General features: G+C 45.4%; 1 protein-coding gene across 3 annotated transcripts; it reads left to right on the top strand.

The window, feature by feature from the left end:
- On the top strand, positions 1-27,259 carry pora (P450 (cytochrome) oxidoreductase a). 3 transcript variants are annotated; one of them, XM_064352373.1, is made up of 16 exons: positions 1-158; positions 7,089-7,275; positions 14,649-14,697; positions 15,011-15,139; positions 15,574-15,723; positions 16,925-17,049; positions 18,258-18,347; positions 18,913-19,011; positions 20,033-20,153; positions 20,719-20,833; positions 21,260-21,441; positions 21,874-22,023; positions 22,577-22,844; positions 23,421-23,566; positions 23,910-23,995; positions 24,772-27,259. In XM_064352373.1, exons 2-16 carry the CDS (start codon positions 7,103-7,105, stop codon positions 24,914-24,916), a joined length of 2,028 nt encoding a protein of 675 aa, XP_064208443.1. In that variant the 5' UTR covers positions 1-158; positions 7,089-7,102; the 3' UTR covers positions 24,917-27,259. The 3 variants fall into 3 exon arrangements, with proteins under 3 accessions (XP_064208443.1, XP_064208444.1, XP_064208445.1); XM_064352374.1 differs by lacking the exon at positions 1-158 and adding an exon at positions 2,994-3,151; XM_064352375.1 differs by lacking the exons at positions 1-158; positions 7,089-7,275 and adding an exon at positions 11,065-11,282.
- The last annotated feature ends 161 nt before the right edge of the window (positions 27,260-27,420 follow it).

Here is a 27,420-nt window from a genome sequence, read left to right as displayed (position 1 = left end):
CCGCAATGTTCTTTCCAAGTCACATGATATATTCAGAGTTGTCCGTCTAGTTTAAAAAAAAGCCTGAGTCCTGCGCATGCTAGTGACGTAACTAGGTGCCTACAAGTTTCCGCACTGTGCACGAATTCTGGAAGAGAAAAAGGAATCCCGTAGCCCAGGTGAGTCTATTTTCTTTGGTCCAATTTGTATGGCCATATCAATTTCCACTGTTTCTTTGGGATTGTAATTTAGAATAATAATAACATTTTTAAGTTATCCTTGTCGTCGCGTGTTAAAGCTGTAAATAACCATTGTCAATTGTGCAGTTACACAACTGCCTATACGTGAAGTTGAACAAGTAGCTGCTACTCTTAGTCAACTGCCTAGCCATAGCTATTTTTCCAATGTTTTACTGGCATTGTTTAGTTAACGAGTTAGTTGATTAACCAGCTGTCTTGCAACCTGCTCTTTACCGTTGATATTTAGCCGTTTGTAAAGCTTCCATTCATATTGTTGCTAGCCTGCCATTGTATTTTCCGACCCGGACATTGCTGTGATTAGTTATCCTGTTCAGATGTTGGTTAGATGCATGATCTCGATTGATAGTGTGCCTACTAGTTAATTCAAGTCACTGAAAATGAAGCAGGATAATTAAATTACATTTTATTTTCATTTGATCTTGCTCCAGTGCCACAAAAAACATTTGAATCACGGTTCGTTTGGTGAGATGGGAATTTAGAATGTGATTATGTAATCGGTTATTTTGATTTCAGCTATTATCAAATTTACCAAATTGTTAAAAGAATGTGTACTTCAAACATTATTCGGTTCGATCGACAATTAGACAATCATTAACAGACGATAAGAACACGTGGCGTAGACTATCAACTCCCTTAACCTTTAACTTCCAAATTTTTTCCCAATCTTGAGTTCAGGTCTTAAAGGTGTCGTGAAATTCATAAATCGCCATGTTACATAGTCAAATTGTTTTTGATTGTTTGAGATGCTTATCATAGATGGACACGATCAGTTTGGGTTGAAGTTGCACTAAAATTATGTCAAGCTGCATTATATATAGGCTACATTGTAGTTTTGAAATGTGTGGAGTACTGCACCTTTTCTTTACAGTAAAATCATATTGCTGAAGAATACTTTAGAAAAACGGGAATTAACAAAATGACAATTAGAGTAGACCCAGAGAACAACACGACAGATGAAAAAGCAACTGTTCGCAGTGTATCTAGCGCTTAATTTCTGTCAGCGATAGTGATCAACGAGTTAAGCGTCCGCTTGCCGTTGCTAGCGTGCTAAATGTACAGCAATAAAAACTCTGCTTTCGTCATAGGTCCACATTTCGAACGTGCCTGTTCTGAGCAACACATTTGCTTACCAAGCGCAACTGGGGTGCGCGTGAATTACTGTGAAGGGAAGTTGCGCGTTTCCTATGGGCTGCCTAAAATAAGCTTTCGTATCATTTTTCGTTTCAGCTGTATCGTCTCCTAATTTCTGACTGCTCTCAACTTGTCACTGCCATTCCACTTGTTCATGGCGGCTTTGAATGAAATCTACCGGTCCGGAGTGCAATAAAGGGCACCTCTGACATTATAATTAATTCAACGAATACTGAAAAAAGATGGGAATGTAATAACTTGGCAGGAAAAAAAGGCGCAGAAACCAAAGGAAGTATGACCAATGACCACAGTACAACCAATGCCAGGGATCTAAATAATATTGATACCCCTGATATGTTTATATATTTTTTCTCACACACAATTTAGTCATTTATTGCAACTTTCTCTATGAAATGTGGTATAGAAATTAAGTTTTAATCAGATTTGGTATAGCAGATGCTTTTAACCAAAGCTACTGTTCTATACTTCCAACGTCACATGTAAGGGCATATTTTGATTAAATGCTGGTCTGTGCGTACATAGGAGGGCTATGACTGTTCTTCTTGAGAGAACTGGGCTGAAGACCCCTGAACTAGGGGAACTAGTGTAGGAGAGTGTTGCTCTGTACTGTGGTGTAATTTTAGTTATTCCTATAATTTGGTCTACTAATTAAGGGGGAAATAATTGCTCAAATTGTTCCAGTGCAGATGCGCCTTGCATATGAGAAGTTGCCTTGACATGTCGATGTGACGCAGTCACGCAATTTGATGTCATTTTATCGTAGTGCTGTAAATTACAGAACCGCTGCCTTTCCTTTTGAGCTTAGTGGGTTTTATTTTTCCTTTCTGACGTGGCGGTGTGTGTGTGGTTGCTGTTGGGGTAAACTGCTTGTTATAGTCCTGAGGGAAGCTGGTGGGGAGAAAAACACTGTTACCTGGGCTCGGAGGTGTGTCTGCCCCGGGGAACTCTGGGAGTTTGGTCCCTCTGAGCTTCAGCGCCGCCTGCAAGGCTCGTGTTTGAACACCTCGGCAGATTAGCATGTGTGCAGAGTAGACGTTGCGGTTATTGGCCAGGCCAAGTTTGCTCTCCTGTCCTATCAAAGGATAGGACCCCGAATGACCCTGAGGGCCGTTGTGCTGGAGAATGTCTGAGGAGCTGGAGGACAAATCCGCCCCCCCCCCCCCAAGGGCGTCATTCTGCCATGCTCCGGCCCAAACTGAGCTCAAACCGAGTTTAGAGTTTACTTTTATCTGGAGGACTGCCAGGTCCTTTGCTAACTGCAGATGTTTTCCTGGTTGTGGAAACCCTAAAGCATGACCCAGCAAAATGGTACTCTGTGTTGCTTTGCTCAGTTACCTTTTTGCAAAAAGCCGCAAAGAACTGTGTAAATTGCTAAGATACTGTTTCGTGTAGGTGACTAACAGGGTTTACAGTTCTGCTTGTACTTCTCTTTTTATCAGTTAAGTGTGTGTTCTGGCATTGATTCGTTCTGCGTAGATTTGTTGACTAATGGTTTGTCAACGTGCTGCCAGTGAATTTTTTTTTTTTTTCCCATTTGAAGTTGACCAGAGTGACTCTGCAGTTTCGATCATGCACGCCCTGGTGCAAACTCGTGGTCATCAGTATTTTGCAACTACCGAGTCTGAGGACTTCCTGACTTTATCTGACTCTGCCGCGTTGCGTGTAAAATGACTCGGCTAGAGGACAGCCGTTCCTTAAAAAGCTGCAGTCAGAACCCAGGGCTTGTCTAGAAGGGATTAAACCGGTCCTCCGCATCACTGGTGAGTTGAATTTTGTATTTCACGTTCCCGTATTTCACTGAGTATTTGCCGCATTGTCAGTATGGGCCTTTTGCATTATAGAAGACATGAAACGCGCAAAACTCAATTTGTTACCCAAATCAATCACTGGGGGGTAATGAGGTGAAACCGTTTTGACACCTCACGCTGATTAGAAGTCAAGTTTGACTTTGCTCGCCTGTTTTCAAAAATCAAAAAATTGAAGGCCAGCAATCTGGTATCAAAGTCTGCGCGTGTCTCAATAAGGTCATTTTTTTTAATGCTGTGGAATACTATTTATACGCTTGCTTGGCATTTTTTCCCCCTCTCTTCCTGTGAAATTTCAGTAATTCCCGTTTGGAGAGCATCGCGGAAGTACATTTTCAAAAAGTTCTTTGTTTTAAGCGAAGTGAGAGCAAGACTGAGTCCAGTGGTTTACAGCAAACTCTGACTGCTCTGTCAGACATTGTCCAGTGAATTCAGCCTCTAGTGATGTAGCTGTATAGCGCTGCTAATCCTTAGCAATCTAATTTTCCCTTTTCACATCACAGGTCCATGTTATTTGATTCAGCTGTCAATTAAGCACCAAGTCTGTACAGTACTTAATGATGACAGCTTATGTGCAGAATTTAAATGTAGTTTTTGTTCCTCTGTGCATAGCCATACAAGTCTGTGGCACAGCTGTGCTTGCTGTACATCACCATCAAAAAATGATCCGGAATAAATATATATGTTATTCTTATCATGAGTACTGTAGTGCTGTATTGATTAGTGATCCTTTTGGCTGTGACCTGTGAGCGCTTTAAATTCAGCTGTCATTCCCACTGGAGGCAGGTACCCCCATGTTCCAGAACTGATTCCTGACTGTATCCGTGTTACTGTAGCTAGGAGACTCTGTGGGCCGTTCCTCATTGGCCGCAGCGTTGCCGGGGAGTCGGAGTGGGAGGGTGCAGTCATCCCTGCCCAATCACACAGTGCTCTACTGTCTGTCTGCTCCAGCTGTGTATGTAGTTCAGTCCAGCTGTTCTGTGACCGTGGGGGGGGGGGGGGAGCAGCTGACTTCAGGCACTCTGGGAACATGCATGCTAGTCTGAGCCCTCCTGAATTCGATGGAGACACATGCCTACAGTACACTTCAGCTAATTGCTGCTGTGCTCCATTCACAGCAAAAATAGGAGAGACAATGTGCTGAATATCATGCCGTTATGTTGTTATAAAAATGCATATATTTGTGTAAATTTAATGTGTGGAGCCTGCAACATCTCTCTGACTCACTAAGAAGGCACCTGCTAAAACTGTAAGCTCTCTTAGCATTAGAAGTGGAGGCTGAATCAGTCTTCTGTTTGCCCCCTTCTGTTCAGATGGAGAACTGCATCCTAATTAATTTGCCAGTTTTGCTCAGCAACTTTGTGCAAATTATTATTTGAGTCCATCGGAGCGATTTAAAAAAAAAAAAGTAATTCTGTTAATGAATTAACTGTTTTAATTGAACACATTTGCCAGACGTGCGTGGCTTGTGGTTTCAGTCAATGAAAGCTTTGGAAATGGAGCACATTGAATCGCTGACACGCAGCTCAATGCAGTCATTTGTCTTCACAATTGAACCCGAAGCTCTTAGCCTTTGTCATGCGAAACCGTCCCCCTCTCCGGTGACAGCCTGGCCCTGTAAGACGACCGGGCCTGGCTCACGTGCGTGTGTGAAATGCGTATCAAATATCTCTACAGGTGCCAGAAAAATTCAAAAACACTCCCGTAGACCGCGGACAATTTTCAAACAAACACTGTGCTTGCTTAAGGGTAGAACTGTGAGGTTTTGTGTAAAATTGAATTGTGAATAATTCTAGAATTCAACCCACACTCAAGACTACTGTAGTTCTAACAAAAAAACAAATATTGATGGTATAAATGTTCCTTTAATTCAAGGGGGTTCCTGTTACTTATAATTCTTGGGGGGAAAAAATCTTAAAATGGTGTTTGATCATCAATGATGTGTGAACACAGCGGCAAAGATAATTTATATTCTATAAAGATCTGCCAAAACAAATCAACTGTGTAAATTTAACTGCAGGTAGAACAGTTCAGCGCTCAGTTGGCATTGAAGAAGTGGACACATTTGTACTCTTGAATCATGCAAAAAATGATGTTGGCTGTACTCTCAACTAAAAACATCCCTGTCTTTATTTAAAAAATATTCTCTATAGACTGGATTGTTTTAATTACCAGCAAAGCAAGCTGATCTTTCGTAGCAGGTTTCAGACTTTTTTTTCTGGCTGGAGTGCAAGTCGTCCTTCAACGGCTAGACTTTGCTGACGCTGGTCCAGGTGGCCTGCCCCTGTTGTCTGGGGAAGCCTGTTCCCTAGCGCAGTGCTAAGCTGAATGCTAGCACTATAAAAAAGCCTACACTGCACTGTAAAATTTGAGGGGAAAATACCCTCTCAGTGATCTCACTTATGCCTCCCATACACTAGATGAACTAAAGTCTGACGCAGTCATGTTGCAGCAGTTGTGGGTTTTTAGTCTTGGTTACACACAGCCTAAGATTCTGCTAAGACTGGGAATTGTGCAGTTTTGGACATAAGACTCAGAAACAGGATTTCTTTTGGAGATTTTTAAAATTTTTATCTTAACCCTTCCTCTGTGGTGTGATGATGTCAAAGACAGCCCACCTATTGGCTGTTGGTAGTGTAGGCTTATAAATCGCATTGTTGACCTTCACAAAACTTTTGAGCAAGGACTAAAGTCTTACGATAATATTGAACATGTTTGATTTTGTCGGAACGGTCAAGACGAGAAAAAGGCACAAACTCAGTCTGAGACGTCTTTAATACAGTCTCACACTAATCGTGTGTCGTGGCGGACTGACTGAGCTAAGACTGGAAAAACTTTACTACAATTACCCTGACTGAGAAATCACTTTAAAATGTCATCAAGTGTAAGGCCAGCAGTTAGTCAGGCCGCACATCCAGTACCATAAAATATTTGGACTTGCTGCTGCCGATGGCTCAGGAGGAACGGCTGCCTGGTCCTTGGCTTATATCTTGAACGTGTGATGTCCGCCTCTGTTAGTCTGTGTGTGGAACCGAAGGGGCAAAATCCCTTGCTGGAACGTTTCGGGAACAAAAAGCACTGTGTCACGGTTCAGATAAAGGACATTTGGATGGCAGCTGTTCAGGCGGGAACACCGCTGAGTAGGATCTGAACTGGATTAGCCGAGTGCAGGCACAGGGCACGAAGTGACCCATCCACGTGGTTTAAGGGCCGGTGGTTTGTTGGCTTGCCTGGAGATGTGAAAGAAGGTCGGAATAAGAATGACTGATCCTTTAAAAGCTGCGGGGGCCTCATCAGGCTGATGTTTTTGGTGAAGTTGCCCACTGCATTGCAGATTAGATGAGTCCTCAAGTGAACGGTTACTGCTTTTTTGAAAGCATTCCAAATGTACAAGTTCATTATAAAACATGTATATGTCCTTCCAGTTTATAGTTTTAAATTAAGCATGGAAAGATGCACTTTTGTACGTCGCTTTGGATGAAAGCTCTGCTAAATAAATATAATGTAATGAAAGAATTTCTTTTTTTCTTTTTGGGACATAGGGCCTAAGTTGTACCAGTGATCCCCACAGGAGGCTGTCTGATTATTGTGCAGGTATAGTTAAAGTGTACCCCACATTAAAGCAGCAACGCTCGTGGGAGCTGTAACGCTGTGTTGATCAAGCGCAGTGGCCGGTCACCTCCTTTTTAAGTATAGTGCCGTTCACGCTAGGTTGACACGCAGCACTTCAAAATGGACATGTTCCCAGAAGTAAATGGGGGGGAAAAACCAGGGAGGGGGGCGGGGAAAAAAACTCCAAAAACAGCCAGTTTTAAAAAAATAAATAAAAAAAAAAGCTGTAAATGATTCGTGCTTCCTGTGACCGGTCGTGTTTTTTTGTTTTTTGGGGCAGGGCCGAGCGACACGATGGCAGATTCCGAGGTGGAGAGCCAGTCCCCCGAACCCGGGGCCGCCGAAGAGGCCCTCTTCACCCCGCTGGACATCGTCCTCTTCACCTTCATCGTCGGCCTGCTCGTCTACTGGTTCCTGTCCCGCCAGAAGAAGGAGGAGATCCCGGAGTTCAAGAAGCTGGCCAGCGTGTGAGTACAGTGAGCCGAGGCTCCTCCCGTCACGCTCGGGGCCCAAGGCGCCATGGCAACGCCGGCCTGTCACTCAACGCACGCGCCAGTCAAGAGAATATTACGCCTGTTTGACGATTAAATGCTGTAGTGTGATGGTATTGAGGTTTATTGTGCTATTTATGATTGATTTTTGATATGACCTCACTGTTGTACCAAATGGACATTTGGACATCATGGAGTTTTTTTTTTTTGTTTTAATTTTTTATTATGTAATGCTTCAGTCTAAGCTTGGGTCCATCTGTTGGACAAAAAACAAATACAATTTTTAATCAACTAAGGAGCACACAGTCTGCCAGTGTTTTTGAGCAAAGTTGCATTTATATTAAATATGCAGACCATACTGTGTGCATATGAAGGCTGGAAACTTTGGCACCAGATATTATACCAAAACATTTTTGGCTGTATTTTTTAAGGTTGTGTTTAGTTGTTGTTATAATAATAAGCATCTCATTAGCAGTGGATGTGTCCTTAACAGCATATCATAGCATAGTCTTGTGTTTGTGTACGTCTGAATCATTTTAAATGGATACCATAGTGGCCCAGAGGGGAGGACATTTCTATGGTTTTGCGTGCATGATTCACATTGTTTCCTTAAGGACTGATCGTATTCATTTTCAATGTGGAACAAATGAGTGGCTTAAAGAAATGTACGTGTCATTTCCTGCCTTTTGCCACAAAAGCCAGGAAGTTTAGAGGAGCATATAGGCGGTGGAAGCACCGCACGGCTATTACTGACAAAGAAGGCGAGATGGTGAATTTTTATGAACTGTGTCACGGTTCGGAGCGGGAGTTGGCAGCGCCCTGCGTACATTGTCGAGACCGCGGCGGTTTGTCTGGGCAGCGGCTCCCGCATTTCGATGAGCTGATCTCATGTAATGCGGGTTTGAGGGGGCGAGCGGCGCTCGGGCTGTTCGAGCTCTGTTTGCTTTGGAAAGGAACGGGGACGGGACGCTGTTTGACTCGTGTGAAAAAAGGTGGTCACCTGCGGAGCAGAGGCCGGGGAGGGGAAAGCGGGACACTGCTCTGAGATTGTCCGCTGTGTCTCTACAGCCAGCCCTTGGATGTTCTGCATGTTCTTTTTGAACCCTTTGAATAGGGGTTTTTTTTTTTTGGAATGTTTCTTTCAGAATTCTAAGTCAGTGTTCTAGAACTCTGTTGCTTTATACTATTGTTACATCAGCATTAGAATGTTCAGTGAAGAGCATTCTAATCACATATTTGCGGTCTTGCGCTTTGAACGGTTAAGGAGAGCGGTCCATCGACTTTTCACGTTATGCAGAAGGAGGTGAAGCAGTTGAGCATGAGATCCTAGTACAGAAAGTGCCGTGTTGGGGATTCGAACCCCCGGCTGCACGTATCGGTTGAGAAGTTGTGGCACAGACTGTGTCAGTGAGGGGGCAGGAGTGATTGAAGTACAGTACGTGACCGGTGTTGTCCAGGGCTGTTAACCAGATACTTATAGTTGTTCTAAGGTGATGTGTGTCCATCATAATAATCCAGTATACAATGTTCTAGTCTCTTTCTGTAACATGCATGAGAATAATGTATGTTACACTGTTGACATTGTGGTGAAGTGGTGTGACAAAAAAGAAACATTTGTTCACAATCATAAACTTGCATCTGTTGAAATGGGGCAGGGGGGGGAGGGGGGAATCATTGCATATTTTCTAACATCATTTTATATTTTCTAGCCGTTTGCTGTTGATGGAGCCTATTTGTTTATTTACAAATTTATTTTTGAGCTGCGCGGAAGTTGCCGTGGTGACGGTCACGGAGGCGCTGATTGCGTGACCTCTGTTTCCGCAGGGCGCCGTTCTCACGCGTGCCGCGCGCGATGAGGTCATTGTTCGTGTTCATTCGGATCATCCCGCATTTGTCTGTCAGCCATCTTACCTTGGGGGTGGCACGCAACATAACCGAGGAGAAACGCAACCCCCCCTCGCCCACCCCCACACCGCCCCCTCCCTTACAAGCAATAGGCCTTTAAATGCATTTTAATTGTCGGAAAGCTCAAACCACAGACGCCCCACCCCCTTTATTCCTTCCTGAATGGAAACAGTGTTTCGAGGAATTGGACCCTTGATTAATGGCCAGACTATTTTTTTTTCCTCTTCCTTTTCTTACTGTGAGATCCAGGTCTCCCGTCTGTATGCAAAATTTTTTTTTTTAAACTGCAAAGTCTACAAAAAAAAAACAGACAGGAGGAAATGGCCTGCAAGTGAAGCTGCAGAAAAATTCCAGGAAGAGATTGTGCGCTTGGCAGGAAAGGATAACTACCTTCAGACTGACCGGGGCTTCCTTACGCCAGCGCTCTGCGGAGCTGGAAGCCGGGGGAGCGTATCCAGCCTGCCTGAGCCTCGCCGAGCCCCGTGCTCCCGCGTCCCTGGCACATTTTAGCATTCCTCTGGTGTGTGCGTGAAAGAGGAGAGGGGAGCGAGCGCTTTCTGTCTCGAGTGCGCTCGTACACAGAGGAGCAAAAGAGGAGCCTCGCTCTCTTTTTTCGCGTTCTGCGGAAGCCATGTCTAATTTCCCTCGGAGTGACGCTGAAAGGAGGCTAGCTGTGTCACAAACGGGAACCTTTTATGATGGATTTGGTTTCCATAGCGATACCCTTTCTCAGCTGAAGGGGCGGCGGGGGGGGGGGGCTTTCGAATGCGCCTCACTCGCCTGGCTCAACTTCCCTTTAAAAGGGGAAGGAAAAAAAAAAAACAGGCAGGAAAACAATGCGGTTATGATGATAAACCAATGTTCCCACGGTAACTGAGTTGCGGTCAATACTTTGTTGTTTTTTTTTTTCATCCCCAAAGAGTTGAGGGCAGAATGGCAAGGGGGGAGTGTGTGTGTGTGTGTGTGTGTGTCTGTGTGTGTGTGTGCCTGCTGCAGGGATTCTTGGGAAACGTCATTACCAAGCCTTGCTTCTCTTCCCTCCGCTTCCTCTGCTGTTGCCAGATGTTAGAAATGCTCTCGAGCAGTTGGGACAGCACAAGAGGCAGCTAACCAAGCAGCACGACCGCGAGCAGTAGCCTGCTAGCGGCTGGAGGACTGTGAGCAGTAGCCTGCTAGCGGCTGGAGGACTGTGAGCAGTAGCCTGCTAGCGGCTGGAAGACTGTGAGCAGGAGCCTGATAGGGGCTGGAGGACAGCTAACAGAGCCCACTAGGGGCTGGAAGAGGGTGAACTGGAGCCTGCTAGGGGCTGGAAGGAAGCGAACAGGAGCCTGATAGGGGCTGCAGGACAACGTACACGAGCCTGCTGCTGGCTGCAGGACTGCAGAAAGGAGCCTGCTACTGGCTGGAAGACGGCAAACAGGAGCCGGATAGGGGCTGGAGAACAGCTAACAGAGCCCACTACGGGCTGGAGGATGGTGAACAGGAGTCTACTAGAGGCTGAAACACTGTGAACAGTAGCCTGCTAGTGGCTGGAAGACTGAACAGTAACCTGCTAGGCGTTGGAAGACGGCAAATAGTAGCCTACTAGCAGCAGAAAGACGGTGAACAGGACCCCACTAGTGGCTGGAAGACTGTGAACAGTTGCCTGCTAGTGGCTGGAAGACTGTGAACAGGAGCGCTGATAGGGGCTGGAGGACAGCGAACAGAGCCTGTTAGAGGCTGGAGGACCGTGATGGGCAGCTCTGTTTTTCTATTTTGATTCCTGGGGTGGGTGGAGGGGGCAGGGCGGTGGCATATGTGGTTGGCGGGGTAGTGGGGGGGTTGCAGTACCGGACTGAAATTCTGGCTATGGAGCACTAGGGACCTGGCAGATATTAGGATTTTTCTGCGTGCTGTCGGCGTTTTTGAGAGGGAGAGACGGCCCTTCTGCTGGTGCTTGGTCTCTCCCCCACCCCCCCTCCTCACTGTGGATCACACAAGTAGTCTGGCTTGCCGGCCGGGCGCCGGACGCTAACACCGCCGCCGGCCATGGGCTGCGTGTACTCTGCGCCCAAGGAGGGCCCGGCGACCGTCGACAGGTTAGTGCGCGATCGCCGTGGTGACCGCGGAACAGTTGGGTAGATGGCTGGAACCAGCTCTCAAACGAAGCACTAGTTTACCGTCAACATGTAGTATTGTGTGTGTGTGTGTGTCTGTCTGTTTACTATCATGGTCTGGACATTGGCTGTCGTTCACCGAGTACAATTAGGGGTTGTCGTAATTAGTCTCTACAGTTTGACTATTAGCTGATTTTTAAATAATTTTAGCAGAGACCTGTCAAGCAGTGGGGCTGGAGCGCAAGGTGTTAATGTGTCTGAGCGTTTGTAGCCGATTGGTCCGCGGTGTGTGTAGCGAATACAAATCCACATGCTCCCTCCTACCATGTGATTCTATGCGTTCAGCCCACGTTTGTGATTAGCTGTGTATTTTTTTTCATTTAGTCTGTTGTATTTTTGTAATTATTAGCCCAGGTTCAGTTATCAGCCTGGTGCCGATCATGTGCAATTTAATTTAGTCACATGGGTAAATATTTACCGTGAAGGGGTCATTTTTAGGCTTCTTGAAATTGGTACTTTTTTGGTACGTTTTCGAACTGAAAATCCTCAAACTGTAATTCTCCACGTATTTATTTTTTTTCCCTTTACATATTTTTGGTTAGTGGAAAGTTTGTAGAATTTATTGATGGTATTTATGCATATAAGAGAAACTGGAACCATTTTTTATATTCATTTTTTAGGAATATCTTTTGACTGGTGATTTTTTTTTTTTTTTTTTCTTTTGGTGTTAAATGGATTTGAAGCAAAGTCGTGTACAAGATTTGACTAAAATATCCAGCACAGCAGATATGTTCTGAATTCTACATCTTTTGAAGTCGTTTTTCATTTCAAAGGCCAGACGAGGACAATTTAAAACATTTTAGTCTCGTACGGTACTACACAAGAGTTTACATTAATTGTCTTTGTTGACATATTTTCAGACCCAAAATTGTTTTGCATGTGCTTTTTTTGTGGCTGTCTAGCTGACCACCCGTTCTCCTTGTCTTGCCCCATTCTGAAAATATTTCACTGTGTGTAAAGCACATGGTGTCCTGTAGTACAATTTAGAAAGTCATTTAACTTGCCTAAACGGTGCCGTGGGTTGAATGTTAATTTAAATTGTTTCAATGTTCCGTATTTTCATCTGGTGCTAGCTGTCAGGAAGAAAATGGGACATTCAAAATTTGTCCAGAAAACCATAGATGCTGTTCTCATTTCCTTTTGATACAATGATTGATGTATTGTTTACAGTTTTGCTTCTGAAATGGATATTTCATAGCTTTTCTTTCTGAAGTGATAGAATGATAGCTGTAATATTTAAATTTGACTGTGTGTGTGTGCGCACAACACAGACGAAACCTTCTAAAAATATTCAACCTTTTCCAACGATGTCCCATTTGAAATGTATGAGGTAATGAAACTCAAGGCGTTTATTCAACCATGTTTGAATGTTCAAACTGACCACGTTAACGGTTGGAAAAGTCCAACCAAAAAACTGCCACTGCTGGATGGGAGCATTTGGCAGCAGCTACAGGAGACTCTCTGGAAGTTTCTACCAACCTTTGTATTGCCACAAAAGTCCCCTTTTTCTCTTCGTTTTTTTTTTTTTACTGGCAAATTTGCACAAGCATTGTGAAGGTGGTTTATTTTCGAGCCATTCAACGAACGGTGCGGTTGTATTACCCTATTCACGGAATTGTGCTTGTGTTAGAGGTACATTGACTGGAGTAAATTGGTTGAAAGGAGGATGCTTGAAATGAAGGAGCTTTTCGGTTGGTGCTGCATTGGGTCGCACTGACACGGCTGAAGTTTCGCACAATCGCAACGGATTTCTCGGTTCTTTCATAGCTGTGATGTCACGGTGACATGTTCCTTCTCTGCCACACTCTGAGACTCCTTTCACTTGAAAGGTTGAGAGAGAGATTCGTCTGTGAATTGCCCATCAAACCCAGAATTCTCATTGGTCAGTAATAACAACAGAACTGTTTACTGATGGTCGTGCTCACCACAGCTAGAAGAAAGGTGGCATTTTTGTTGCTTCCAACATTAATGTATTTAATCCACATTTGTTGCCAGAAATGTCCATCTGTGACTTCCATGTGCAGTGCAGCATTGGAGAACTTAAATCCCAAACTTAACTGTGGAAGAAAACGGACTGTTTGCCATATAGTTTCCCTACAGAATATCTCTGTGCGTACTGGTTCGAAAATTAAACATTTAATTTAGTAATAATTTATCCCATTATTTTAATGAGAATTTCTGATCCTTATTTTTATCATTATTCTTTTTTTTTTGCAAGGGAATAAATTGACACATTGTCCACTATGTGTAATTGCTACTTTTTAGTAACAATTAAAAATGCTTTAATTGTGTATATAGCTGTTTAGAATGAGTATCGCTATACTTGCTCTGGCCTTGTGTGGCCTGTGTGTGGAGGCCTGTGCTCACAGGCCGGTTCACATTTCTCTCTCTCAGGGCCTGCTGTAATACTGTGCTTGGCCTTCTCCTCTGGCCTCGACAAAAACCGCAGATCAAAATATGGTATCCATGGAAACAAGCTCTGGCTATTGAATGACAAGTCATAGGTCACAGAATTTTTTATATTAACTTTTTTTTTTTAAATTTAGGCTTGATCAGCTGCGTTTGTGCCGTAACAAATAAGATCAGATTCTGCCATAAATATGATTATGCTATTACTTGACAACGCCCGACTTTTTGAATGTTGGTTTTATTCAGATCTCATGGAGGTCGTGGCATCTGTCAAGAGGACAATTTGTACTGAAACGGAAACAAAAAAACAACAACAAAAAAAAATGAGTAGGCTAGAATGCCTTTGTTCTGTGCTGACAGACGGTGTTGTCACCGGGGGAACATGAAGTTTGTAGGTCTTTTGGCTTTTTAGAACACTATCTGAGAGATAATCTGCGAGTTCCTAGCATATGCCCTGCTCTCAAATTCCACAACGTCGGTTGGAAATGAGTAATCAAATTTGTTTTGCTCTGGTCTTCATTTATGGGAGAACTTGTGCAACGCTGTGAAAAACATTTACAAATATACAACTCCATAAATCTTTCTTCCCCTGTTCTTAAATGCCACCAACATTATGTTCATGTGGCTTTGTCCTCAAAGGCACAGCTTTTGAATGTCTATAGCTACAGGATGGCCTGTTCTCTGAAGATAAGGTTCTTGTACTTTTCAAGTCCACAACTGCTTCCGTGGCTGTGTGGGCCAATGGTAATCAACTTTTGATGTGTGACATACTGGGCAGTGGTTGACTTATTATTTTTAAAATTTTTAAATATTTTACTTTGTTCAGAGATCCATTTAATCAGATCACCTCCGCATTAACTTAATTTCTTTTTTTTACAGAGCTCCCACCGTTCGAGAAACAAGTTTCATCGAAAAAATGAAGAAAACGGTGAGTGTTCTATTCCGTAGTTTGTTTACTTGTCTCAAAGCATAAGTTTACTCTTTTCAAAGCTCTGTTTTTCTTTTTCTTTTTTTTTTTACGTTCTTGAGTTTGTGGGCAGCTGATTACATTAGCATTTGCATCTGCCATTTCCTGTGCACAACTAAAGCGAGGAGACAGTTTAAAATCCAGTTTAAACCGACTTGTGTGTTCTCCTTTGATGCATTCAGTAAAAGGGTACAATGATTTAAAAAAAAAAAAGGTTTTTGTTGCCCGTTTGAAGCGGTTGGTAAACCGAGCCCCCCGGCGTCTTCCTCTCCAGAACAGAAACATTGTGGTGTTCTACGGCTCCCAAACGGGAACGGCGGAGGAGTTCTCCAACCGGCTGGCCAAAGACGCCCAGCGCTACGGCATGAGGGGCATGTCGGCGGACCCCGAGGAGTACGACATGGTAACCGCCCGGTCCTCTTTGGCCACCATTTTGGATTTCCCAGCTGAGAGTTTTTTTCAGCAGACGGACAGCTGTGTTTCGCGTGCCTCTCTCTCTCAAGGTGGTTAATAGCGGCTATGCTGGGACATTGTGTGGATTTTTATATTGGGTGGCGATTGTTTTCATCGAGCGTCGAACATTAAAACTGAGGTGGATTGTCCGTTTTAAAGTTCTTGCTACCTGTAGATTTCAGCACTGTCTGACTTACCAACTATAAATAAGCACAAAATGTAGTTTAAAGCACACTTCCTCAATGGAAACATTCAGCAGCTCCTGTGTTCCTGGGTAACTTCTCAGCAGTTACTGTGAGGCCATAACACAGACTTAAGTGATTCAAGATGGTTCCGTCGTGGACTGGCTGTTCGCTGACTGTTTTTCCCCCCCTGCCTCCTCAGTCTGAACTCTCGCGCCTGTCGGAGATCGACAACTCCTTGGCGGTCTTTTGCGTGGCCACCTACGGCGAGGGCGACCCCACCGACAACGCCCAGGACTTCTACGATTGGCTGCAGGAGACGGACGCCGAGCTGGAGGGTGTCAATTACACCGTAAGTACCGAACCCCCTTTCATCTCTTTCCCCCCCCCCCCATCCCCCCCGCCCATTCACAAATCGGGGAAACGAAAATAAACGTGCTTCAAAAACCTCACAAGACCTGAGGACGAGGCATCTGCGGTCATGGCTGTAAGAGGGGGGGGGGGCGGAGCCAGCGAATGTCCCCAATCGCGTCCGGCGCCGGCGTGTTCTCCGAGCGTCCTGATTGGAGAAGAGGGCGGGCGGAGACGGACCCTGGACCGATCGAGCGCTGCTTTGACTCGTCGCTCCTCGAGTGGAAACATCTGGTCCAGCTGAGCGTGGCTCGGGGGGGGGGGGGTCGGCCTGTTCCAGAGCTCCGCAGACTCGCCCCAGACGCTGTCATCGGAGCTCAGCTGCAGTTTTTATCCGTGCCGTGCGAGCGGCGTCGCGGAAACTTCTCCCGGACTTGGCCGAGCCCACGCTCAGTCGGGTGGCGGGGAGGGACAGTTATTCAGACGCAGGAATTGTGGGTAACGGCAGGGGTTTCACGTTGTGCGGTTGTCCGTGGCACGGGGCCTCTCAGGCTGCATGACGGCGTGAGGCCCTAACGGTTCAGTCTCCCTCCAGGGCTCCCTAGGGCTCTTTGAGCTTGTATCCTTCCGTATCACTCCTGAAAACGATCATTGAAATGTACGTGCGTCCGTTTCCAACCGGCCGGCTTCCCTGAGGGTTTTCCCTGTTTACCGTTTATGCCGAGGCGCGCCGGGCCTCTTAAGAGGTCCGTCCTTTCCCCCGAGGGCGCGCCCACTGCCGTCCCCTCCGCTGAAGAGGTGGGAATGGCCCTCGCTCGTTCACATCTTCTACCAAAGGCGCTGATCGCCAGGCTCGTCTCTGGCGGTTATCACGAGTGTGAGCGCCCCCTACGGCCCTGTATGGGGAGCTGCAGTCAGCTCTCTTTGTCCTGCTGAAACACGCACAGCCGATTTTGGTTATGGATGGAAGCGATTTGTTCGGGTACTTGGCTTGCTTGTGTGGTTTTTTTTGTTTTGTTTTGTTTTTTTGTTTTTTTTCCCCCACCCCCGCCAAAACGGCTTTGTTTTGCTGGCAAGAACAAGTGCATTACTTATGCTGGTGAACCCCACGTGTTTTTTACGTGAGGAAAGTGGAGCCAATTCTTCCTTTTGAATTCAGCAGGAATATTAATGTTTTAAATCTGACCCTAACCCTCCTGTAGGTGTTTGCTTTGGGGAATAAGACGTACGAACACTACAACGCCATGGGGAAATACGTGGACAAGAGGCTGGCCGAGCTGGGAGCCAGCAGGATCTTCGACCTGGGCATGGGGGACGATGACGGCAAGTGAGTGTTGGACCTGAGGGGATGCAGGGATTTATGGGACACATAAAATGTGCAGCGTTCTGCTTGCTGGGTGTTTCGGCTCCAGATCTGGCTCAGCTATTTACTAAAGCTGCTATAACAGGAGCGTTCTTGCAGAATACATACTGTACATTTAATAATATTTAATTATATTTTTTAGATTCAATTTAATGTAATATAAGCATTTATCAATGAAACGAGTGTTCGTAGAAGCATCTATGGTCGCCAGTGTTTGGACAAAAAGTGTTTTTCCAAGTGGTTAAACATTCTGGTTCCAAACGTATGTAAAATTATCAGGGATCGGCTGGACTGTTTTAAACTTTTTCTGGAATCTAAATCCAATTATTTCAAATGTGCATTTGAGTCTAGCTGGCATTAACCCTAACAGGCACTAATGTTCTGATTTACTAAGACCTTTAGCACATGCAAAACCAATAACTTGACCAATGATTGGTCGTGGTATTGGTTTTGCACCAATCATTGGTTGTGTTATTAGTTTTGCGAGCACTGAAGTGTATTGCACATGCTAACGGCCTTCGTAAAAAAGGCCCTTAGCGTGTGTGTGTACCTGTTAACCACACAATGCATTATGTTCCTGTGGTTTCAGTTTGTCTCCAAAGCGGTTGCATATCAAGATAAGGGGTGAAGTGCAGTACAAACGTAGACCGCTCAGAAACGGTTGATGTGTTTGCATGCAGGAGCGTACCTGCACTTAAAAAAAGTGACCTTGACCCAAAGCTCTGACCCTGGAAACGACATGGACCAGCTCCACTGGTAGCTCCTGTCTGGCTCAGTTCCATGCCAGTTCAGTTCACTCATATAATGAACTGAAGTGGAGTTGATTCTTAGAAAAATACCACAATTGCACATTATGAACATTTTTCCATTAACAGATTTCATTTCATTTCTTGAATTGACTGAATTGCAGTTGAAGTCACCCTAACGTACACCCTAAGGCTGGGGTTGTACATTATCCCTATGACCTACATCTTGAATATTCAAGTTGAATGTAACTGCTGTTGTCTGTGTCTGTGTCTGTGTCTGTGTCTGTGTCTGTGTCTGTGTCTGTGTCTGTGTCTGTGTCTGTGTCTGTGTCTGTGTCTGTGTCTGTGTCTGTGTCTGTGTCTGTGTCTGTGTCTGTGTCTGTGTCTGTGTCTGTGTCTGTGTCTGTGTCTGTGTCTTCTCCCCAGCCTGGAGGAGGACTTCGTCTCGTGGCGGGAGCAGTTCTGGCCCGCGGTGTGCGAGCATTTCGGAGTGGAGGCCACAGGAGAGGAGTCCAGGTACGCGGCGTGCTTCTCCCGTCCGCCACCCAGACTAGCGGTCACGTCATCGTCTTAGATACTTCAGCCCCTTGGACGCCAATTAAACCTCTGCACGTTACGTCTGCTGCATTAGTCTGTCTGGCCCAAGTATTCCTAATGCAGTCCTTCAGTATTCGTGTATGCATGGTATTCAGAATGTATGCATTCATTCACTGTCAAGTGCTACCGTGCTCGTTTTGGTGAGAAACAAATTAGTTGATAACACTTTTTTTTTTTTTTCAAATTTTACAATAGTTTAAAATGGTTGCGTATTTAATCAAGACCTGAAAATAATAGCATGAGATGCCAAAAATGTCGCTATTTTGTGTGACTGTGGTTATCAAAAAGCCAACATTCCCTAATGTTTGTTTCAAGAACCGACTTGCTTCCGATGCGTTCCAGCTTGGTGCTGCCTTCCATGGTGTCCAACCTGGCTTTTCATGTGTCCCTCTGTTGAATATACGTTGAAGTACAGGCGGACGTTGTTTGATGTGTGTTAAAACTGCTAGCCGTGCAGAATGAGACCCTTATCTTTCTCTTCCAGCATCCGTCAGTACGAGCTCGTGCTTCACACCGACATCAACATGAACAAGGTTTACACGGGGGAACTGGGCCGTCTGAAGAGCTTCGAGACCCAGAAACCGTGAGTTCAACCTCGCCGCCATTTTAACAGCCCGCGTCTGTGTCCACACGGGCCTAGTGAGGTTTCCGCTAAGGTCATGCGAGTTCAGTCAGCCATTTTGGCTCCGACTGTGTGATCCTGTTATTATGCAAGGTACTGTGTGCAGGGTGCATCTTGCATTGCCTACAGTGCCAAAGGGAGGAAAATGCTCTTGGCATTTCTGTTGACCTTGAGCAATTTATTGATGTGAAAGCTGTCCCCATTCTTATCTCTAGTTGATTGAACTGACCTTCCCTAGAACTGTGTCAGGGCTGTCCAGATGTTGACTTTACACACTGCTCTCTGTTCTTGACATTGATGCTGCTCTTCATGATTTGAAAGAAGAGCGAATCCTCTTTCGTGGGGCTTGTCCCTTAAGCCGTGCTGGTGGTTGTTATTCAAGGATGAACGACGGTTTGGTCTATGTAGAGCTGTCCGTTCCTGTTTTTATAGGAAGAGTGTGTTCTTATTAAATTGTAGATCCTTGTTCTGGTTACCGGTATTGCCAAGGTAAAGGAACACTCAGCCTTCTCCTTTGTTTTTTTTAAATGCGAGTGTATGCTTTGTAATACAGTACCAGGCATTAATTGGGACACTCGTCAGAACACGCTGTGCTTTCCCGCTAGTACAAACAGTCTGGATTGTGCCTGGTTGAAAAGGACAGGAAGGGGTTGAGGTTTTTGAACTGTGGAGGAACAAAGGGGTCGTTGTACCATCCCGGCGTTTTATGAATGAATCTGCATGCAGGTGTCCACACAGTCCCATTTCTTGAGTCTGCGGATGTCTGGCCGTTGCCATGGACGCATTGTAGGACTGTATAATTACCTGGCGGCGGGCTCTTCCTGCTCATTCGGTTCTGCAGTACAGTATGTTGAAATGAGATCTCAAAATGCTACCTCTGTGCTCTCCAGACTTCAGTTCAGCCGTTTGATGATTGGGGGGGTTGTCGTAATTGATCTTGTGACAGTTGGTTTAACTCGTGTCCTCTGCCTTGTTCCTTTAGGCCGTTCGATTCCAAGAACCCCTTCCTTGCCCTAGTCTCGGACAACCGCAAGCTGAACAAGGGTGGCAGCCGGCACCTTATGCACGTCGAGCTGGACATCTCCAGCTCCAAGATCAGGTACCTATGACCAGCGAGCACCTCAAAGCCCGGTCAACACACTTCCATCCACCGAGGAGACACTCTCAGCCAGGTGGACCTACAGGATAGTCCATACAGTATAGACAGTTTGACTCCAACGTGCAACAGATGAACATGTACTTGAGGAAATTTCCAGCAACCCAAAATGTAATTTTATAAAATAGTAGTGCTATTACAAACACACACACACCATTTCCCTAGTGAAAAAAGAATCAACTGAAGTGTATAGTAAAAGTGCTATTTTGTGAACTAGGAAGTGCACTAGTTTTACGGTTTTGGATAATGCTTTGTAAGAGGCAAGCCTGGGTTGACTGTGCAAAGTTGCAGTTTGAAGGGATTGGGTTTCATTCTGCACGGAAAGTCTTGAATGGCTCGAGCCTCCTGCACCTCAGGCAGCTGAGCGGATTAGCGCAGAGAGGGGGCAGCGTGTGCTTTCTCTGCATTCCAACGCAAACGTTCCGCTTTCCGCCTGAAGAGAGGCGGCCGTCCGCGCCCTGAAACGGAAACCAGGTTGTCCTTTTAACGGCTTCCGGGGCTTTTGCAGGTACGACTCCGGGGACCACGTGGCCGTCTACCCGATAAACGACGCCGCGATCGTGAACAAGATCGGAGAGCTCCTCGGCGTGGACCTTGACACCGCAATCTCCCTCAACAACCTTGACGGTACGTCACCGGGAATGCGTCTGGCTCGTTGAGCAATGGCTTGCGCGCGTGCTGCGTCCTGCAAAAAAGTTTGTTTCGAGCTCTTTGGAGTCTCAAGTCTTGGGTTCGAAAAACCCAGCGATTATTTCACTCTCTCTATGATCGTTGGTAAATCACTCCAAAGCCGTGAAGTGAAGCTTTCCACAAAGAGTGGGGAGAGTGCAGCTAAAGTTGATAGCGCTACGATTGCTTTTGGTTATGTAAGTGATTAGGATCTCCAACATGCAGCAGAAAGCTAGGTCATTCAAGGCCTTCAATGTCAGTAGTACGTGGTAAGGTTGGGCTGAACCATTTATTGACGTCAGAGGTGGGAAATACAGCTCTGTTGTCTTGATGTGATTTATGTATGACATTTATTTCTCCCCCACCCACCCCCCCCCCCTTCAGAGGAGTCCAATAAGAAGCACCCGTTCCCGTGCCCCACCACCTATCGCACGGCCTTGACGCACTACCTGGACATCACCAACCCGCCTCGCACCAACGTGCTGTACGAGCTGGCCCAGTATGCCACCGACCCCAAAGAACAGGAGACCATGCGCAAGATGGCTTCCTCCTCCCCCGAGGGCAAGGTGAGTCCCTGACCTCTGAACTCTGACCTCTGACCTTTCCACTGCGTACAGCAGGGACCTAGTACTAGTACTCATGGCAACGACCTTGCTGGATTTTCTGTCCACAGGAACTAAAACATTATGTAAATTGAGTAGTATTCTGTGTTGAATGTGTTTTTTTTTTTTTTTTTTTTTTTTTTCTCCAACCATGTCACAAGTGAGCTGTATTTCCCACAGAATGAGTCATTATTTTTTGACTAATGCATTAGTAATGCCTAGGTGGCCAACGGAATTCTAATGAAAAACAAAAATTCATGATATTAAAGCACACTAGCTTCCTCATCAATGATCCTGTCCTCTGAACCAGGCAGCGAAGCCCCCTTCCCCCCCCCCCCCCCCATTATGGAAATGGCTAATTCACGCTGTGTATAACGGTCCTGCTGGTGTCCCTAGGCACTGTACCACAGCTGGGTGCTGGACTCTCGAAGGAACATCCTGGCCATTCTGGAGGACATGCAGTCTCTGCGGCCTCCCATCGACCACCTGTGTGAGCTCATGCCCCGGCTGCAGGCCCGATACTACTCCATCGCCTCCTCATCCAAGGTGAGAGCCCCCCCCGAAAACCCAATGCCCCCAACACACGCGCCCGCTCACACACGAACACATGCATACCCGCACCCACACACATGCCCTCACCCAACTAGCAAGCACTCGCGTTCATGGACCAACGGAGCCCATGACGTAAGACAGACACACTGCCCAAGAGGTCGGTGCCCATGAGGATGTTAACCTTTGGCCCCTTTTAGTAACTGACCAGCTGCGTATGTGTGTCTAAATGTTGGCTGGGGGCACAGTGGTTACTCATCTGGCCTCTGTGGTAGGGACACATTGTTCATTGAACACATTTGATGCAAATTCTATGAGACGTCATCTGGCACCATCTTCTTTTTTATGGTCAATTTTTTTCCAGATATTATCATTTATAATTATCACGTCATATACATTTATGACCATTTCAATCTTGGTGTGTTGCCGCCCGGGGTAAGGTGGAATCCATTAGATCAGGGACTGTGTGAAATGATTTTTTAAAGCTTTTAGTCAGTTCCCGTAACGTCCTGTGTCTGTGGGTGTCCCTAAACTGCTTGCCTATTGGCAGGTGCACCCCAACACCATCCACATCTGCGCCGTGGTGGTGGAGTACGAGACCAAGACCGGACGCATCAACAGGGGCGTGGCCACCAACTGGCTGAAGAACAAAGTGGTGACCGACAACGGGCACAAGTCCACGGTGCCCATGTACGTCCGCAAGTCCCAGTTCCGCCTGCCCTTCAAGGCCAGCAACCCCGTCATCATGATCGGGCCCGGCACGGGCATCGCCCCCTTCATGGGCTTCATCCAGGAGCGAAGCTGGCTCAAGGAGCAAGGTAACCATGGTGCCGAGATCCTCAATGTTCATGTTCCTCGCCAAGGTCTCTCTCCACTCATGCTGCATTTCAGGGTTTTGTATATTGTAAAGTTTTGTGTATTTGGGTGAGTTTTTCACAACTTAAATATAAGCCCTGCTTCGCACATACTGTTTTCCAACATATCAACCCTTTAAGGTGTAAGATCACAAAATTTGATGTGATCACTACTGGCAATTGAAAGCAGTGGAGTTCTAGAACACTGACTTGCAAATCTGGAAGAACATTCCAGAAACCTACTCTTCAAAGGGTTCATTCTTCTCTCTGCTTACTGTATTACGTGAGACCGCGTTTACATGTGAAGACTAAGGCCTATTTAATCCGGCTACACTGCTAAAAAAAAGAAAAAGGGAAAAAAAAGTGAACTGCTAAAATTGGTTAAGCAAGAGATCAGGACAAAGTGCATTGTGGCTGGGCTGAATAGGGGCCAGCCATTTGGATTTACGCCACATGAACATGCTGAACTTGCTCAACACGTTTCTGGGGGTGCAGCCGCACGCTCTTGACCACGGCGCATGTCGTCGTCTGGGTTTGCAGGCAAGGAAGTGGGCGAGACGGTGCTGTACTACGGCTGCCGTCACAAGGGCGAGGACTTCCTGTACCAGGAGGAGCTGGAGGAGTTTGAGAAGGCCGGAGTCCTCACCCAGCTCAACGTGGCCTTCTCCCGAGACCAGGAGCACAAGGTGCAGCGTCCAGACCCAGCACGCTCCCGCTTCACTCCGTGAATTAGCCTTAAATTTATAAGAGGAGGTTAAAAAATTAACATATTAAATTAAAGACTGATGTGAACCAGTAGGCTCTTAATTGGTGAACGTGTGGACATCTGGCCACTATGAAGTAGCCATTTGGTAGATAATGAAGAATTTGAAGACAAAACAAATAATAACAGTCCAAACCTGCAGCCACATCAGTCAGCCTCCTCAGTAGGTGTGCCGATTTGCTCGCAGTCGATTTCAGCGTGACCCCCCCTCCCTCTTTGTTCTTTTTGGAACTCTTTGTTAATTTTCGCTTGTTTGAATTCCGTAGGTCTATGTGCAGCATCTCCTCAAGAAGAACAAGGAGCATTTGTGGAAGCTGATTCACACTGAAAATGCGCACATCTACGTCTGCGGGTAAGCATGGGCGGAAACTGCTGTTGGTGTGCTACGCGGGTGACACACTCAAAATGGCATGTCATACCAGTGGTTAATCCCAAAAAAAAAAAATCTGCAGTCAGGCACAGCACATTTCCGCGACGATTTGGACACTGTACCCTGCAGCGGTTAACCACCCAGCTCAACACACAGTTCTGCGCTTTGTTCTTGCTAATGTCCATTGATAGAGACCCAATGAAATTTGGTCTGCAGCAGGGCTGTCCAAGCTTGTTCCTGGCTGAAGATCTTCCATCCTGTAGGTTTTAATTTCAACCCTAATTTGCCACGACTGACTCTACTAATTAGCAGCTGAATGAGATCTCTAGCTGTTGAATGAGATGTGCTTGGTTAGGGTTGGAGTGAAAACCAACAGGACAGTAGACCTCCTGGAACAGGGTTGGGCTGCCCTGGCTTATAGCATTTTTTCTGCTCATACGTTGGTCTTGAGGATGTTGACCATTGGCCCCTTTTATTAATTGACCAGCTCCATACGTCAGTTAAAATGACTGGGGATGAAGTGGTTTCTCATCTGGTCTCCATCATTGAGCATCTAAATGATTGCATCTAAATATCCTTGGCTGGAAGCTTTTAGTCGCATCAGAAAGCACAAACACCAGCTCCAAATACCAGAAATGCTTTGATCTTGTGATCCGTCGAGTTTAGCGAATGCAGACTTTAGGCTTCCCCTCTGGGTGAGGGGGCGATCCGTCTCACGACCCCCCCATCCCCCCCCCGCCTTGTGGTTCCGTTTCCAGGGACGCCCGCAACATGGCGCGCGACGTCCAGACCGTGTTCTACGAGATCGGCGAGGAGGTGGGCGGGCTGACGCGCACCCAGGCCGTCGACTACATCAAGAAGCTGATGACCAAGGGCCGATACTCGCAGGACGTGTGGAGCTAAAGACCCTAAAGCCCCCCCCCCCCGCTCACACAAAATGCATTGTAGTCTCTAAACCCCCCCTCCCCAACCCCCACCTCCCACCACAACTCAGCCTTTTGCCCTGGGGTTTTAAAAGGAGGCTTGAAGAGGCCTAGTTCACATACATTTTCAATTGTTGCTGCTGGTCGTTTTTAAAGATGCCTGTATCGTCAATGCAAGAAGAAACGATAACCCCCCCCCCCCTCCCCCTACCCCATTGAGGACACTTGATTTTACCACCCGTGGTGGTTTGTTCCCAAATGCAGTCGACAGCCCTTCTGATTGCACCTGTGGATGCCAGTGATGCATCTCTGCCAACGTAATGGTTGTATCTTCTCAACGCTTGAGACCTTTCTGTCTGGAAAGAGGAAGTCGTCATTTTAAGTAGCTTTATTGTAACTTCTCACGGTAAGCTGTAAAAATGGTAAGCGAACCAAATGTATGATGATTCTTCTGCGGTCAGTTTAACTGGCGCGAGTGTGAGAACGTTGTCCGTGACGGCCTGACGTGTCCGAGATGGTTTCAGAAGAGGGGAGTTGTGTTGGGCGGTTTCGTGTGGAGGGCGAGCGGGAATCCTTTTTAATAATGTTTGTAAAGTAAACTGGCAAATGAAAGCCCGAAACGTTCAGGTAACGTGCGCTCTTCGTTACCTGTTCTATCAATGTAATGTAAGATTTTAATAAGATTTAATATTAGGGAGGTGTAGTCCCAGAGGGCATTTAGAAGTTTTGGTGATGCATCGCCATGTACACTTATCTATTGGGAGCTGCAAAAAAATAGGCGAGAAAAGAAAGGATAATGTTCAATTGTCATAGTTAACCTTATACATATTTTAACATAACTGCCTTTACAATTATATGTATTTTACCATTTACACCTTATTTTATGCATTAGATGATTGTAAATAATAAGAGAAGTACTGTGCAAAGCTAGGACTAATCTAATCTACCTTGAGAATCGATTTCGAACATGATGTTTATATCAGCCATGTTTGACACTGTGCTGTTGATAATTGTGAATTGGGTGGGTTAGTAACTGAAGAGTCTTGTCCATGTCCAACATGACCTTTTTTATATATATGAAGAAGCACTTCTGTAGAGACAGTGTACTATAGCAGTGTACTGGGGATTTCAGTCTATTCTACCATTTGTCTTTATTAGCAAAGTTTAGATTTGTTAACTTTTTCCTTTCCTTTTTTTGGAAGCCAAGAGATTTAATTTACGCATTAAATTGACGTTTGGAAATCAATTCCAGCCACATTGTGTACTCAGGCTCTGAAACCTTTTACATACATTCAGCGTTAAATCATTCCCCTTTTTTTAGGGGCATAAATTTAAATGCTTGTATGTAGAGGATGAATCTAACTGAGGCCTGGTTTACCTCATGCAACTCAAATGCTCATTTACAGTGAAGACTTGTTCCTACGAAAATGTAAAAGTTTTTTTTAATTTTTTAAATTTTATTTGGCTTATAATTCTGGCAACAGGTGGGGGTGTGTTGCATTGCGTTTCTGTTATACAGTGTTGTGGACCATCTGTTTATTTCTTAGGCTCTTTATCAGATGTTTTGTCTGTATTTTCCTGGTCTCATCTCTCCTACACTGTCCTGTACTGTATGCTTGGGAAAATAACGATTTTTCTGGTGTTGTAATACTGTATATTGCTGCAGCACATCTTGTAGCTCTTTTGTCATGCTGACAGTTGGAATTCTAAAACAAATTGAGTGTTTCATATCAATTGTTGATTACCAGATGTAATCCTGTGAGAAGTAATATTTTTTTTAAATATGTAAATCAAGATGGGGGATCATACTGTAGCTGGCTTTTAAGTGGTTACTGTCCTCTAGTATGGTTAAAAATGAACTTGCGGCATCTCAGTTTTTTTTTTCTTTTATTTTTAAAAAAAGGTTTTGTCCAGTTTTGTCTGGTTTCCCCTCACACAGGCCTTAACTCAGCTCCTGGTATCTAGAAAGTTCCGGAAGAACTGGGATCTTCTTGTTTCCCTGAGAAATATGACTAGGCACCACGGTGACAGAGATGGAAGGCAGTTCCACGGTGATCATTCTCATTTTTGCCAAACGGTTCTGTGGCCCCGTAGCATAATTGGCAATGATAACTAGTGCCTTGTTGTATTCTGGTATGCCCTCTCAGTGCTTCTGGGTTTTGTTGGACTGCATTAGAAAATGGTTACTAATTATGTGTCCTGTGTTACATTTTGTCAGCTTGATTCAGTTTTATATGCAATAAGTGTTTTCCTTTGTATAAAGCAAATTCTAATAACTTCTAGGCATGCATTTTTAAACAAATAAAAATTGAAATCCGCTTGATTTGCTCCTTGTTTTCATTTAATGCTGATGTTGGCCGTTCTTCGTATTGGGTTGGGTCTTTTTCTGAAGATTTGCAGAATGGCTTAACTTGATAACCATTATCCAGTATAAATCTAACTTCACTGGCAACCTGTTCCAGAGCATATGAAATTTAAAACCTT

The sequence above is a fragment of the Anguilla rostrata genome, chromosome 9 (genome assembly GCF_018555375.3).
Source record: "Anguilla rostrata isolate EN2019 chromosome 9, ASM1855537v3, whole genome shotgun sequence".
NCBI lineage: Eukaryota > Metazoa > Chordata > Actinopteri > Anguilliformes > Anguillidae > Anguilla > Anguilla rostrata.
This window is presented reverse-complemented; position numbering and strand designations above follow the sequence as displayed.

Coding starts and splice junctions, on each gene's coding strand:
- pora (XM_064352373.1), top strand. CDS start 7,103: ATGGCAGATTCCGAGGTGGAGAGCCAGTCCCCCGAACCCGGGGCCGCC. Junction 14,698..15,010: donor TCGAAAAAATGAAGAAAACG/GTGAGTGTTCTA, acceptor CTTCCTCTCCAG/AACAGAAACATTGTGGTGTT. Junction 23,996..24,771: donor GCGCACATCTACGTCTGCGG/GTAAGCATGGGC, acceptor TTCCGTTTCCAG/GGACGCCCGCAACATGGCGC.